Source organism: Diabrotica undecimpunctata, unplaced genomic scaffold (genome assembly GCF_040954645.1).
Source record: "Diabrotica undecimpunctata isolate CICGRU unplaced genomic scaffold, icDiaUnde3 ctg00003262.1, whole genome shotgun sequence".
NCBI lineage: Eukaryota > Metazoa > Arthropoda > Insecta > Coleoptera > Chrysomelidae > Diabrotica > Diabrotica undecimpunctata.
Window position 1 is genome coordinate 1 of NW_027314459.1, and position 13,766 is coordinate 13,766.

General features: G+C 36.3%; 1 protein-coding gene across 1 annotated transcript; it reads right to left on the reverse strand.

Moving 5' to 3' along the window:
* Positions 1 to 9,365: 9,365 nt before the first annotated feature.
* LOC140432217 (uncharacterized) lies at positions 9,366 to 9,692 on the reverse strand. Its single transcript, XM_072520041.1, has one exon. It carries the CDS (start codon positions 9,690 to 9,692, stop codon positions 9,366 to 9,368), a length of 327 nt encoding a protein of 108 aa, XP_072376142.1.
* Positions 9,693 to 13,766: the final 4,074 nt, after the last annotated feature.

A 13,766-nucleotide genomic window follows, 5' to 3' on the forward strand; every position in this document is an offset into this window, starting at 1 on the left:
CGCGCTATCTCAGAGTTGGGCAGCTGTACTAGAACCTCAAAAAGGAAGGCGATATCGAAGATGAGACTCGTACAAAGAAAAGTATGTTATTTTGGAAGATGCTAAATTGATTTTTTTCGAAACAGATCTTTGCATAGCACGCTGAGGCTAGTTTCTTCACGACTATAGTTTAATCAACGATACTAATCTGGCTGTTATTAAGAAGCAAGGGTTGAAGAGCTCCTTTATAGGATAATGCTACTGTATTATCCACGTTAAAAGAGTAAATTAGAGTCGGACCAGGTTTTTATTTTAAGTAGATCAGAAGTTATAATTGCATGGAGAGTTGCAATATTAGAGTTCCTCCAGGTAATACTGGTATCATCAGCAAAAAGAAAATTCTTTTCATCGATTTTTAAGTTAGTGATGTCATTTATAAAGATAAGAACAAATAGAGGACCCATACTGAACCTTGTGGTACTACACATACAATGCTTTTGTGACTAGAGTTAGTATCATTTGCTCTAACTAGTTGTTTCCTATTTCTCAAGTAAGATTGGAACCAATTCAGAAAACATAGCATCGCTGGTACATTTATTAGATAAAAAGCCAAACTGACTTTGTTATAAAATGTTGTTTTCAACGAGAAAGGATATAAGTCGGGCTTTTATAAGTCTCTCAATAATTTTGGATAGGACCGGTAGTAAGGCAATAGGTCTATAGTTTCAGACATTAGATTTTTCACCACCCTTATGAAGTGGAATAATAATCGCTGTATTTAGGCCCTCTGGAAATATACCTTTGTCAAAGAAATCGTTAATTAGTGAGACCAGGATTTCCAACACATTATTTGGGAGATTTAAGAAATTTTTTATGGATATTCCATCAGTACTACAGAAATAGTTGCTTTTGATACTACTGATTGTTTGGATCGGTTCAGTTTTATCAACTGGTCTTATAAAGAACGAATTCGAGACCTTTTTTTAATTGGGGAGATAGGAAATAGGATCTTGTTGTGGCAAAATAGCTAATGTTATATTTTTACTCACATTAACGAAGTATTCATTTAGATTTTCAGGGTTTGGAAGAGACATTTTTGAGCTATGTTAGTTTTATTTCGAAAATCCTTTATTATGGACCAAGTTTTCCTTACAACATTTTTAGAGCTTCCCAGACGTCCCAGACGAGATTATAGTCCACGCCCACAGAGGGAAAGTGCCACCCAAAAGTCAAGTACAAATTTTGGAATTTACGAAAGTTCTGAGCGGAAAAAATCCTACCTAAACGTTGGGTTTTCGAGGATTGTTTGTTAAGAGTGTTAAACTTGGTATATACAGCTTCATGGTCAGAAAGTCCTGCAATAATAATTGTAGAACGTACATCAAGGGGTGAGAAATGTTGGTAGATATTGTTTTAGTAATTCTTGTAGGAGAATTAACGTGCATTGTGAAACCATACGATTCAAATATATTGACCAAGAATAATTGGGTAGAATAAGCAACAGCGTATTTAATATTCAAGTCACCGTATAGAATCTTTTTGCTTTTATTGGGCAAGTCGTCTAACAATTTTAACGGGTTCTGAAAAAATGGTTCCATGGAAGAATCAGGTGATCTATAAATGCAAAGATTGTATAGATTAAGATTCTTGTTATAAACCAATAAGAACTTAAAAAGGATTCATTTAACAAAAAGTCATCTTTTATTATAGGAGAGAAATCATTATTTGTAGAAAGAATTAGGTTGCCACCATCAGCTGAACTGGGACGATCGCAACTATCGGGGGAAATCCTAATTCCTTTAGAAACAATAATTCATCTGCTTTATATCTTATAGAACGAATATTAATCAGAACCATGCTAAAGTTGTCATCACTATGATAATTTGAGGTTTCTAGTCCCACAGAACACGTCCTATTATTTAAAAATTTCGTTTTGGAGAGTCAACGGAATAGTAGTTTCGGTGACTTTCCCTTGATTTTTGTAGGTGAATAATTCTTTTCCGACCTAAAAGAAGCAAGATCAGCTTCCAGATCAGTTGGACCAATTCCATAGGTATCGTTGAATTCTAGAAGAAATTTTGGTAGATCTTCAGTCTTAGTGGGAAGTCCTTCGGAAGCCAAAAAGAGTTTAACGCTTTTGTTGGTGAATCCATCATAACATACTGAAGCAGGTTGGTCGTGTAGAAAAGCAAGATATAGTTTAATGGCTTTCAAGATCTACTTGTTATTTGCTTACTTTCCCAAATGCCATTATAAGTGGTTTGATAAAAAACCAATCCGCGTTTTTCTTTCATCACTCGAAGTTCTCTTACTTGCTGCAGAGCTATTGGACACTTACGAATGAATTTTTCTTGCAGAAAAGTACTCAAATGTTTCGTTAATTTCTGGACCACGTCTTTAACTTTAAACGGTTCCGGCTTTTTTCTTGCATCGTGTAACACATTTATCCAATCTACGGGTAATTCCATCCTAGTCTTCAAATTTTTTTATCCCATGTTTTCATCACATTTTAGACAAGAATGTCCTCTGATGGGGAATGTGACTTGAATATTATCTAGACGCTTTATATCGTGGACAATATAATGAAGTGGCCGAACAACTGTGAAATTTTTATTTTGTTCTCCAGCTGAGTCGCAGAAAATGTGAAGATGACGGACTTCTGTTGGTAGTTCATTGAAAATAAAGAAGAACAGAAACGATGATACCTCTTTGGATCCTTTCCTTGACACATATTCCTGATCTAAAAAAAACAGGATTTTCCTGAAGACGGTACGTGAATACGCGCTATCTCAGAGTAAGTTGTCTCCTACAATAAACATCGTTAGTGCTGATGTTGGGTAGCGACATGTTTTTCTGCTAGTCCATGACAATTGATTCATATTCAAAAGTTCTCCTAGCTTTTATTCGGGTAGCTCATTTTTTATCATAGAAAAACTTGGGCACGAGTTTTGTGCAATTTATTTTTCATAGATAGAGCTTTTATCATTGTGGTGCATCGTCAGTAGAATGAAGAGTCTTGATTTTTGCATTACACTCATCAAACTTGCTACAGGTATCTGCCCTAGGGTATCCCAATGAAATAATAAACTTGCTATTAAAAATATTTTGGTAGGTGTCATATGAAACAGATGCAGCAGGAGACTTCTCTTTAAACATTTGATATTTTCATATTATTCAACTCTTCACTCAAATACACTTTTTTGGAGTCGTAAATGCTATAATGATTCAACCTGCCCCAAAATAAAGCAATATGTTGCTGAATCTGAGTACTCAAATCAGAAGTTAATTGACGTTGTTTCGAATAATGGTTTCTTCTTTTGTCGACAGGAGCAATTCCGAAAGTTTTTAGTGAGGTTCGAATGTGGATCGAGTGACACCACGCATTGCAGTAAAGGCACTACTGCAGACAGATATTTCTTCTATTATGTTTTTCCTCTTTACTCGTACTCTGTAGCGTAAATTTGTCGTTTCCGTCGTCTTACAACTGACAATACAGCAATCCAGCCAGCTAAATAAATGTTTTGAGCATCTATTGATCTTAGTTGAGTGCGTTAAGTATATTTTGCCTCTCTTGAGCAAGTAGTGTTTTCAAAAAACTTCAATCTTCTACACTTACAATCATCTCCTAACTAGTGAGACTGCAACCTCAACTTTTTTATTTGCAGTTTGGCTAATTTTCTTTTGTTTTTTGGTTTTTTTTTAATAGATCCTCACACAAATACTCTTTACTCGAACTCATCTCGACATAAACTGCCGCGAAAAGAACCAAATACTTATGGAGGATTGTCACGCCTGGTTAACCGCCGAAGCTATGTTTACCAGTACCGCGTGGACAACGCTTTGTTTTTTAATCAGTATTTTCTAATGCTTTGTTATTTGGACACCGTTCAGCGGTCGCCATGTTGCCGGCAGTCGTTTAGAGTCATCGCGTGTGTTTAAGCTGTTAGGCCGTTTATCAATTTCGATAGCTTCACGAATGATTCTCGATTTTAAGGAGCGGATGGGAGCGATGGTTTTTGCTTTTTCGAAATCTGTTTTTGTGGCCTGTCTGAATATGATATTGGGCTAGGGCTGAAGTAGTATCGAAATGTTTGACAGATACAGAATGTTTGTAAATACGGATATGGATTCGTCAGTTTTATCTGTTCTATGTATGTACGTGGGCAACTGGAACCAGGTATCTCGTAGACACCATGGTACTCATTGCATGGATTCGGTCTTTTACGGATCCGACAAGATGGGACAATTTGGAAAGAGTAGTGAAGATGGTTTTTGGATGGAAAGTGGTTTAGTGATATATATATATATATATATATATATATAATATATATATATATATTATATATATATAGCACGCATAATTAGTGGCGAAAAGAATAGTATGAGGTTGTTCTGCTAACAGAGAGAGACCGAATATAGTATGAGATTAGTACCGACATACGAGCTTGTTTTTAACACCCATTAGGTTGAGTTCTACCGAAGCTTTAAGTAAAATTATTCATCAGATATTTTTAAAATTGTTTCTAAATATATTGTTTTAACAGTGCGATATCTACTTTTATTGCAATATATTTTCAGCAGCATTTCGCCGCAACAGTGAGATAAGTGATTTTGTTAAAAATTTTAGTACAATTTTTCACAAAAGTACTGGTAACTAATCTAAATCTCTTTACATTCATTGCGATAGCTAAACGATTCGAAAAACCCAACTGATCACGGTTATGAGTTATTTCACTTATTATTTGATAGACAGAAGTTATATTTAAAAAATAAATGCTGTATGATAAGAAAGTTATGAATAGTTATTCCTTTAGCAAAATACATTTTGCGCGTTTTCTCAGTACATCGAAAATTACGATATCCAACTGTTCCTGTATCAATGTATTGTAGAGGATAAAAATATTTTATAGTACCGCTTCCGCAGTTTTTGCTGCAGTGCATATTTTTTCAAGTGTTCCAGCAAAAATGGACCGAACTCCTATAAATATTCCAAAGCACCTATATATTTTCCATTATTTTTACTAAAAACTCTTATTTTTCATCAGAAACGATAAACAGCATGAAGAAATAACTTTGGTTGACTCTACCACTAGTGGCGGATCAAGCATTTTTGTCGGGTTTTGTAGATCGTTGCACCTTTACGATTGATATGATTTGTTGTAAAATAATTATTTTAAGCGATACACTAAACCAATGAGAAGTTATTAAAACCCAAATACCCCACGGGTGCAAAGAAGGGTACAACATTCAGGGGTCTTAAATTAAACAAAAAAAAAAAAAATTAAACCCACATACTGGTTGATGACAGTATGAAAATTATACTTATTAAAATATAAATACTGAAAAACCAAGGACTGTCAATTTAAACTAGGTATTTTAAAGACAATTAATTTAAACTCACCTATCCTATGGCTACAAAATCAAGAAAAAAACCAAGGATAAATAAGTATAAATTAATGTTAAGTAATTTAAATGCAATACCTAACTCAATGTAAGTGTAAACATTAATGAATGTATTAAACATTCCTAATAAACTCTATTTTATCGTTGGATATCAGATATTAATTGGTGAAAACATTCATTTATTCCTTATTGCTATAGGGAGTGAAAACATGGACTCTCGAAATTACAAGTATGAGGCGTATAGATACTTTTGAAATGTGTGTTTTTCGAAGGATGCTGAAGATTTCGTGGACAGAGCCCGTGACCAACAACGAGGTGCTGAGAAGAATGAGGACTAAGAGAGAACTCCTAAATATTGTAAACAACACAAAAAAACGAGTTATCTAGGACATATATAACTTCCTACGACTCAGAATGGAAGGAAAAGTAGAAGGAAAAAGAGATCTAGGAAGAAGAAAATGCTCCTGGCTGAAGAATGTAAGAGACTGGACAGGCATGGACACACATTCGATACTAAGACCAGCTCAAGATAGAGAGTAATTTGCTGTAGTTGTAGCCACCCTTCCGTAATGAAGAAGGAACCTTAAGAAGAAGTGTAAACAGCATTTTATTTGAATTAATTTATTGGACCAAAACCATAATATAATTTAAGAATAGTTATTTCTATAATGAGACATATTAGGCTACAAGTGAGTGAAATATTTTTTTACTCGGTATTGAAATTTTTCTCACGATTATTATTATCTCACGATGTATTGTTAGATTGCTATCACTAGATTACTATTTTATTTGTATTCACTAACGTATTAGACAGAGCTAATGCAACAACAATATTCACTTTGATACCTATTTATTAATATTATAGATAAATTATAAAATGTACCACACAGTCTCAACAAATATAATACATCTTCAAATTACAAACAACCAATTCGTAGACAAAATTGAAGATAAGAAATACCTAATACAAAATAAAAATGTGCTGATTTTCTTGCGAAAAGTCATGTCATGTACATTGAATGAGCAATAATGCGTGAGCGGTAATTCTATCTTATCGATAATCGAACTATTTCTCTGTCACTCAAATGACGAATTGACAAAATTTGAAAATCCCTAACTCTGAATTCGTGGAAGTCGGAGTAGTGTTAGTCAAGGTATTACTGTATTAAGAATTGTTGATTTTTTTTTTAAAGAGCAATGTAAAAAGGCTTCCGCATAATTCTACACTTACCCCTAGAATAAATGAGTTTGAATCATTCATCAAGGTTTTAAATTATTTTTTTTTTTTAATTATTGAGTGATATTTATTTTTGTTTGGGAGGGGCCATGACCCCGTGATCCCCGCTTGGATCCGCTACTGGCTACCACACGTTTAAGTACTTTCCTTCAATATTTTTCTATTTAATATTTGTTTTTCCAGTTCAATGGATGTCAATCTTCCCCTTTGTCATTAGCGTTGTTTGCTTGGAAAATAATTTACAGACGGAACAGTACAAGTATAAGCCAACCAATCTCTTTTAATTTTTTCCCGCTATTAATTGTTGTGAAGAAGTCAATAGTTAATTTTATTGTGATTTATTTTGACTCTACATGAAATGAATAGGAGATGATTGGAAAGATCCATTTATTGATTTTCGTGGATTTTTTATATAATACTCTCGTATGGCTTATGAAAAGTATTCTGGCCATAATGCAATATAGTTTACAAAAATCTTATTTTAGTTTCATCATTACTGTGACAAGATTTTAAATTTATATTTTCTCCTTTTGTTTTATCTTCACAATCAAAATTGATTGATTATTTGCTGGTTTTTTGCAGAATGGTTTCGGACACGTCTGTGTCTGGAGATGAAATTTGTGAAAATAATGGCAATTTTTGTAATTGTTCTTAAGCCCTTCCTGTCGTTCTGAACGTCCAATCCTTTACTAATCTTGTGGCCTTACAAAAAGCCACAAGTCTCTTTAAGTCCAAATCCTTCACTTGGCTCGGTTGCATAAAGATCGAACCCAGGATCTGCCACCTATGGTAGTCCAGTGCCGGGCATTTCTAGAAGACATGTGAGCAGGTTTCCTTCTCCTCATTACAAAGACGGCACCGTGGGTTATCCGCCGATCCAAGCAGATGAAGGTACCGCCTGAGTCTACAGTGGCCGGTAAGCATATTGATCACCAAAGAGCACCTTCTACAGTCTAGAAGGAGAAGTTGGGCTGTAAAACTTTTAGATGGCCCCACTATGTGGAGCTTAAGCTGTCTTAGACCTTCACAACTCGACCAGGAGACCTGGAACCTCCACAGAAGCTCTTTGAGACTACCAGTACGCATACCAAGTTAACACTATTGATTAACGCAACATCAGCAAGTGCTCTCTTGCACCAGCTTAGAGCTGACTTTAGACGCTTCCAAAGCCCTTTGCACTGCTTGACTGTCAGAGCAGATAGAGATGGTCTTACCTAAGCAAGCCCTACCTATTATCTCCTGAGCACATACCAGGATCGCAAAGATCTCGGCCTGAAAGATTAATGCATAAGAGTCCAGTGCATAAGAAAGCTCTTCTGCACGCACAGAAAGCTGCCGTGGACTTCTTCACCTTGACGTCGAGATGTTCGTATCATGAAAGTTTAGAATCCAGGATCACTTCTAGGTATTTCACTGACTTGGTAACCGATACAGTGTTACCATAGAAGGTAAGCTGTTTGGTAGGTCCGATGGCCCTTCTCGGAGTAAACAGAACCACAGCAGTCGTCTCAGGATTAACCACGAGTGCCTGCTCCCGGCACCATTCCTCAACGAGCCTGAGGCTCACCTGGGCGACCTCGTGCACCATTTCCGGGAAGAGGCCCTCAATCAGTATAACTACGTCATCAGGGTAGGCTTGCGTATATACACCTTGTTCGGTCAGTCGCTAAAGAAGGCTGTCAATCACCAGGCACCACAGTAAGGGGGAGAAAACTCTTTCTCAGTACTCAGCTATCTGTCTCTGAGAAAGCAGCGCCCGGATCCACCTGACCAGGCTGCAGCCAACCCCATGCCTTTCCGCAGCATCACACATGGGATCAAAAGTAGCACAACTAAAGGCACCCTCAATATCCATAATGATACCCAGGCCATTTCAGAAATTAATAACTACAGTTGATACAATCGTTTACCTTGGACAGCAATTAAATTGTAATGCAGAAAGTCACGGCGAAATTAGATCTAGGATAGAGCAGGCTAGAGCGGCTTTTAGAAGGATGTCCAAGGTGTTATGTAATAGAGACCTAAAATTGGCACTGAGGATCCGCCTACTTCGCTGCTACGTGTTCTCGGTCTTACTTTATGGTGTCGAGTCCTGGACTGTGAATAAAATCGATCTAAATCGCCTTGAGGCTTTCGAAATGTGGTGCTATAGAAGAATTTTAAAAGTTTTCTGGGTCGAGAAGATTCGAAACTAAACAATACTAGAACGTCTCAGCAAGACTACTAAGATCATAAAAAGCATCAAGCAGAGAAAACTGGAGTATTTCGGACATGTAATGAAAGGTCCCAAATATAGGTTGCTACAAAATATCATGCAAGGAAAAATAGCAGGCAAATGCAGTCCAGGACGAAGAAGAACCTCATAGTTGACATGGTATATGAAGAAGAAGAATAACTATAAATTTAAAACAATATATGTTTGCAATCAAATCTAGGTACTTAAGTCTTTATTGCACAATTTTCAATACAAATCAATTAAATAGCTATGTTTGACTTTTTAAACCCGTGCATAGTCAGGCTCAATAGACGCGAGGCTCGATCGTATCGACACTGGCATGTGTGGATGCATAAGCACGGGAACGCTCGGCTGCACATGTCGACTTTTACCGGCAACGATTTGGCATAATTTTAATACGTTTTAGCAATAATTATGAATATTACGTTTTTCTAAATAAATAAAAATAAAATCCTAATTTTCGGGTCTTAAAATTACGGGCCCTAGGCACGTACCTAGGTTGCCTAGGCCTTAGTCCGTTCGTGGTGGTACCCAAAGGACAACAACTACAGCGGCTACGTGTGGCCGCGCGTTTTCTTGCATAAAAATAAAGTTTTCGCCGATAAACCCAGCAAAAGGCATTACATGCTCATCTAGAATTTCGGTAATATATCGGTGTGCATTCAACGCTCCTCTATCAATAAATACAAGATCAGTATGGCCCTCGAATGAAATGCCTGCCCAAAACATTACCGAACCTCCTCCAAAAGCAACACGTACTCGTCGAACACAAGTAGCATATCGTTCCCCACCTCTTCTGTATGTTTTGATGCGACCATCTGAGCCATAAAGAACCATCCTGGACTCATCACTAAACAAAACATTTTTCCAATCTTCTATCGTAGAATGCTCGTGGTCTCTAGCAAACTGTAGTCGGCGTTGTCGATGTGCTGCTGTTAACAAAGGTCCTGTTGCTGGACAGCGAGCGCTTAGACCAAATTCCCTCTACCTTCTTCTCACGGTCGAAGTGCTTAAAGTCTACCCGTGAGCATTTTTAAAACGGTTTTGGATTGATCTAGCTGTAAAGAACCGATTTTGCAAAGAAGTGCGTTGTAAAGAACGGTCTTCTCTGGTCGTCGTGATTCTTCTCGGGCCTGATCCTGGTCGTCGTTCATGAGATCCAGTCTCTACGAATCGTTGGTAAATTTTTTGGACCATTAACGACTGGCTCCAAGCTGTCTGGTCACTTCTCTTTGACTCATTCCATTATTAATTACAGTAACAATTTGAACAGATCTAACAAATCTCTCAGCCGTAGTTTTTAATTTAAAAATTGCACAAGTTTACTATTTGAAAAACTGTTCACTAGTGAAAGGTTTTTGAAAAACAGAATAGCCATATTCCAAGAAAAATAAGGTACAAACAACACGGGCATGATCCGAAGACGTAAAACTGGTATCAATTCTGCAAACTTATTACTCTTAATTGACCTGTCGATGCCTAAAAGATGCTAAAAGTGTTTCTGCATTGTGGGAATTTAGTTACAATAGAATAAATTGTATAAACTTAAAGTTATTGAAAAATTCTTACAAGAAGGCTTCTTTTTCGTGACGCGCAGTGTATATAAATAGAATAAAAAATTGATCCCTACAAAGAAATTGCCCAATTGTTTGATACCAACTGGATAGAAATTGAAAGGAAAATTAAAAACATCATTTTGCAATATCGACGTGTAAGAAAGAACTAAAACAAAATGAAGAAATCTGGTGCTGCACATGCATGACAGAAATAAACACGTTTTTCAAGAAATTCAGTATCGACCAGACACAACTAAGAGTGGTTGGTTTTTAAAGACCAAACTGTACTTTGACTTTCTCTTGTCAACCAGTCGAAATTCAACTCAAACTCAACTGTACGTTTGGTGAAAAACCCGCCTTAAGCCCAAGGTTACAAGGCCCTAGCCTGACTTTTTCTAAATTTTGTAGATTTTTTCTTGTGCATTATAGAAATATTAACAACAATATAGGAATAGAATTTTTTTGACCTCCTCTTTCATGACACCGTTGCCGCATTGACTATTTTCATAGTCAATAGTATATTTTCATAGTAATAGTATGCTATAATAATATAATAGAAAAATTAACGCACAGTATAAACTTACTTTAACTCTTTATAAAACATGCAAAATATAAGGTGATTTCAAGATAACCAAGTACGTCGTAATTAGAATATACACATTAAAAAAGTAAATAAAAATTAATATCTATTATTATTATTATTATGTTTTGTGTACATGCATTAACTTTAACTAATATTGCTGTTTTTACATTTCCTCCATTTGGTGCTGGCTGCTTCCATTAGAACTCACTCTTTTTTATATCTCGTTAATAAGACTTAAGTGTCGGTTATTACAGGCTATTTTGGTTTTTTATTACACGTCTTCTACCTTTTATATAATTTAACGACCTTATAAATAATTAATGTTTAGTAAAATTTCCGTTACTCTACATAGTTAATCTAGTTTTGTTTACAAACAATCACTCACTAATTGCTGTGACGGAATTTATTGGTCCAGTTTATGTTTTAGACCTATAAAACCTTATCATAATGTGATTTCGGAAATCTGGTTTAATTGAGATTTTTGAATATGAATTAGACATATATGGGTAATATTTTAACATTGAATTTGGTTATAAACGTGACCCTCTACACTTCTTTAAAAATCATATTTTTCTTGTTTAAAGTCTTTTGATTTGTTGATACTGATTTATCGCTATAAAATTTCTGGGAAGTAGGGTTTGTAAGTCGCCCGAGGGCATATACATCTATTAATACCCGCGGTGCATACAAACTTTTATGTCATACTAGTTCGTTAATGCATTCTACAAATAAATATGTTCTAAAATATCCGAAAATTCGATTTCATTTTGACAATATATTTACTAGTAGACATTCTATCGTCAGTGTTATGTTGCTACGCTACGGAAATCTTATTATCTTTTTGATTGTATCTTTACGCCCCGTGCGGGCCATAAAGTACACCTTATGCCCGAGCGGGCATAAAGTACACTATAACGTAATTGGTAACTAAGCAATAAAAACAGAATAATAAACTAGTATGACATAAAGGAAGACCACAACGGTAGGCACGGCGGAGAAGAAGATCTTCGGTATGGCGTGGATGGCGGAAGTGGCATCCCTGGATTTTAGGGATTGTATAAAATCAATAGTAGCGGCTGATCCCAGAGTGGACGGCTACGAACAGCGTCTGACCCAGAGTGGGCGGCTGAATACTAGGTCCTCCAAAAGGGGGTTTTGGCGTCAGGCGTTAGCAACCTGGCACATAGAAAAAACCTCAAGGGCTGAAAAACAAAGGGCAAAATGAAAAAAACAAAGATTAATCCCCGGGTGGTAACCCACACCTCTGAAGGAGGGAGCCCCATCGGATACGGGGGGGGGGCAGTTTTGCTTTAAGTGAAAGAAGCCCAGCTTCAAAACTCAACCAAACAACAACAACAAAAAGAAAGAAAAGCCAGAGAAAACTCGCACTCGGCACATGGAACGTACAAGGATGGCGAACAAAAGACAAAGAGGTAATAGCGGAATTCGAAAGAATGAAACTAGATATAATGATAATGACTGAGACGAAAAAGAAAGGAAACGGTACCGAAAAAATGGGAGAAGTCATTCACTGTTGGAGCGGAATAGATAAGAAAGAAAGGGCAAAAGCAGGAATTGCAATTATACTGAAAAAGAAATGGGAACACGCAATCGAAAACTGGGAACCAATAAACGAAAGAATTGCCAAGCTTAACTTAAAAGTATACGGAAGACAAATTATCTTACTAGCAGTATACGGTCCAACAGAAAACAGCTCAATTGCAGAAAAAGAACAATTCATAGAACAACTGCAAGAAGAAATCGAAAAGAGAAAGAAGAACCAAGAAATAATTATCGCCGGTGACCTAAATGGAAGAACAGGAAGAAAAGAAAACGACAGAACAGTTGGTAGATTTGGAGAAGATATAATGAACGATAACGGGGAGAGATTGATTGAGCTATGCGAAATAAACAACTTAAAGATCACAAACGGCTTCTACAAACATAAAGACATACACAAATACACTTGGATACAAGAAACAAGAAAATTGAGGTCTATTATTGATTATGTTATAGTAAACCACGAAAGCTCGATAAAAATAAAAGACGTGAGAGTAAAGCGAGGCGCAGAATGCGGCACAGATCACAAACTAGTAATCGCTTGGATGGAATTCCCCTTCATATGGACCCAACAGAAACCGACCCAGGGAGAGTCTGACCAAGTTACGGCTCCGGCTACACCTGTCAATACGTGCTCAACACAAGAAAAGAAATTCAAAATCAATTTATTAGAAGAAGACTCAATAAAAGACCTATATAAGCGAAGATTGGACCAAAAGCTAGAAGAGTTTCGGTATGAATCATTAGAACAAACATACGAACACATAAAAACCTGCATGAAGACAGCAGCCCTAGAAGCTCTTGGAGAAGCGGACCAAAAATACACCCACCAAACTACGAAATTAACCGAAGACACACTAACATGCATAAAAGAGAAAAAAGAACTTCATATAAAATACCTGAACACAAAAAACTATGAGGACTTGGAACTATACAGAAAAAAAAATAAAGAAGTGAAAAGAAAAGTAGCAAATGAAAAAAATGAAAGATGGGAAAAAACATGCACAGAGATAGAACAGCACATAGGAGGAACGAGAAATTCAGAGTCATGGCGCATCTTAAAGTCGCTCCAAAGAAATAAGACAGAGAAAATCAAGATCGGTCAAATCAAAGAAAACGAATGGCAAGAATACTATAAAAAATTGCTAACCGAAGACCGCCCCGAATTCAAACAATCAGAAATAGACGGAATAGAAATCTACACACATGACG

What these genes read in the sequence shown, in the direction of transcription:
- LOC140432217 (XM_072520041.1), bottom strand. Translation starts at nt 9,692, where the DNA reads ATGGTTCTTTATGGCTCAGATGGTCGCATCAAAACATACAGAAGAGGT.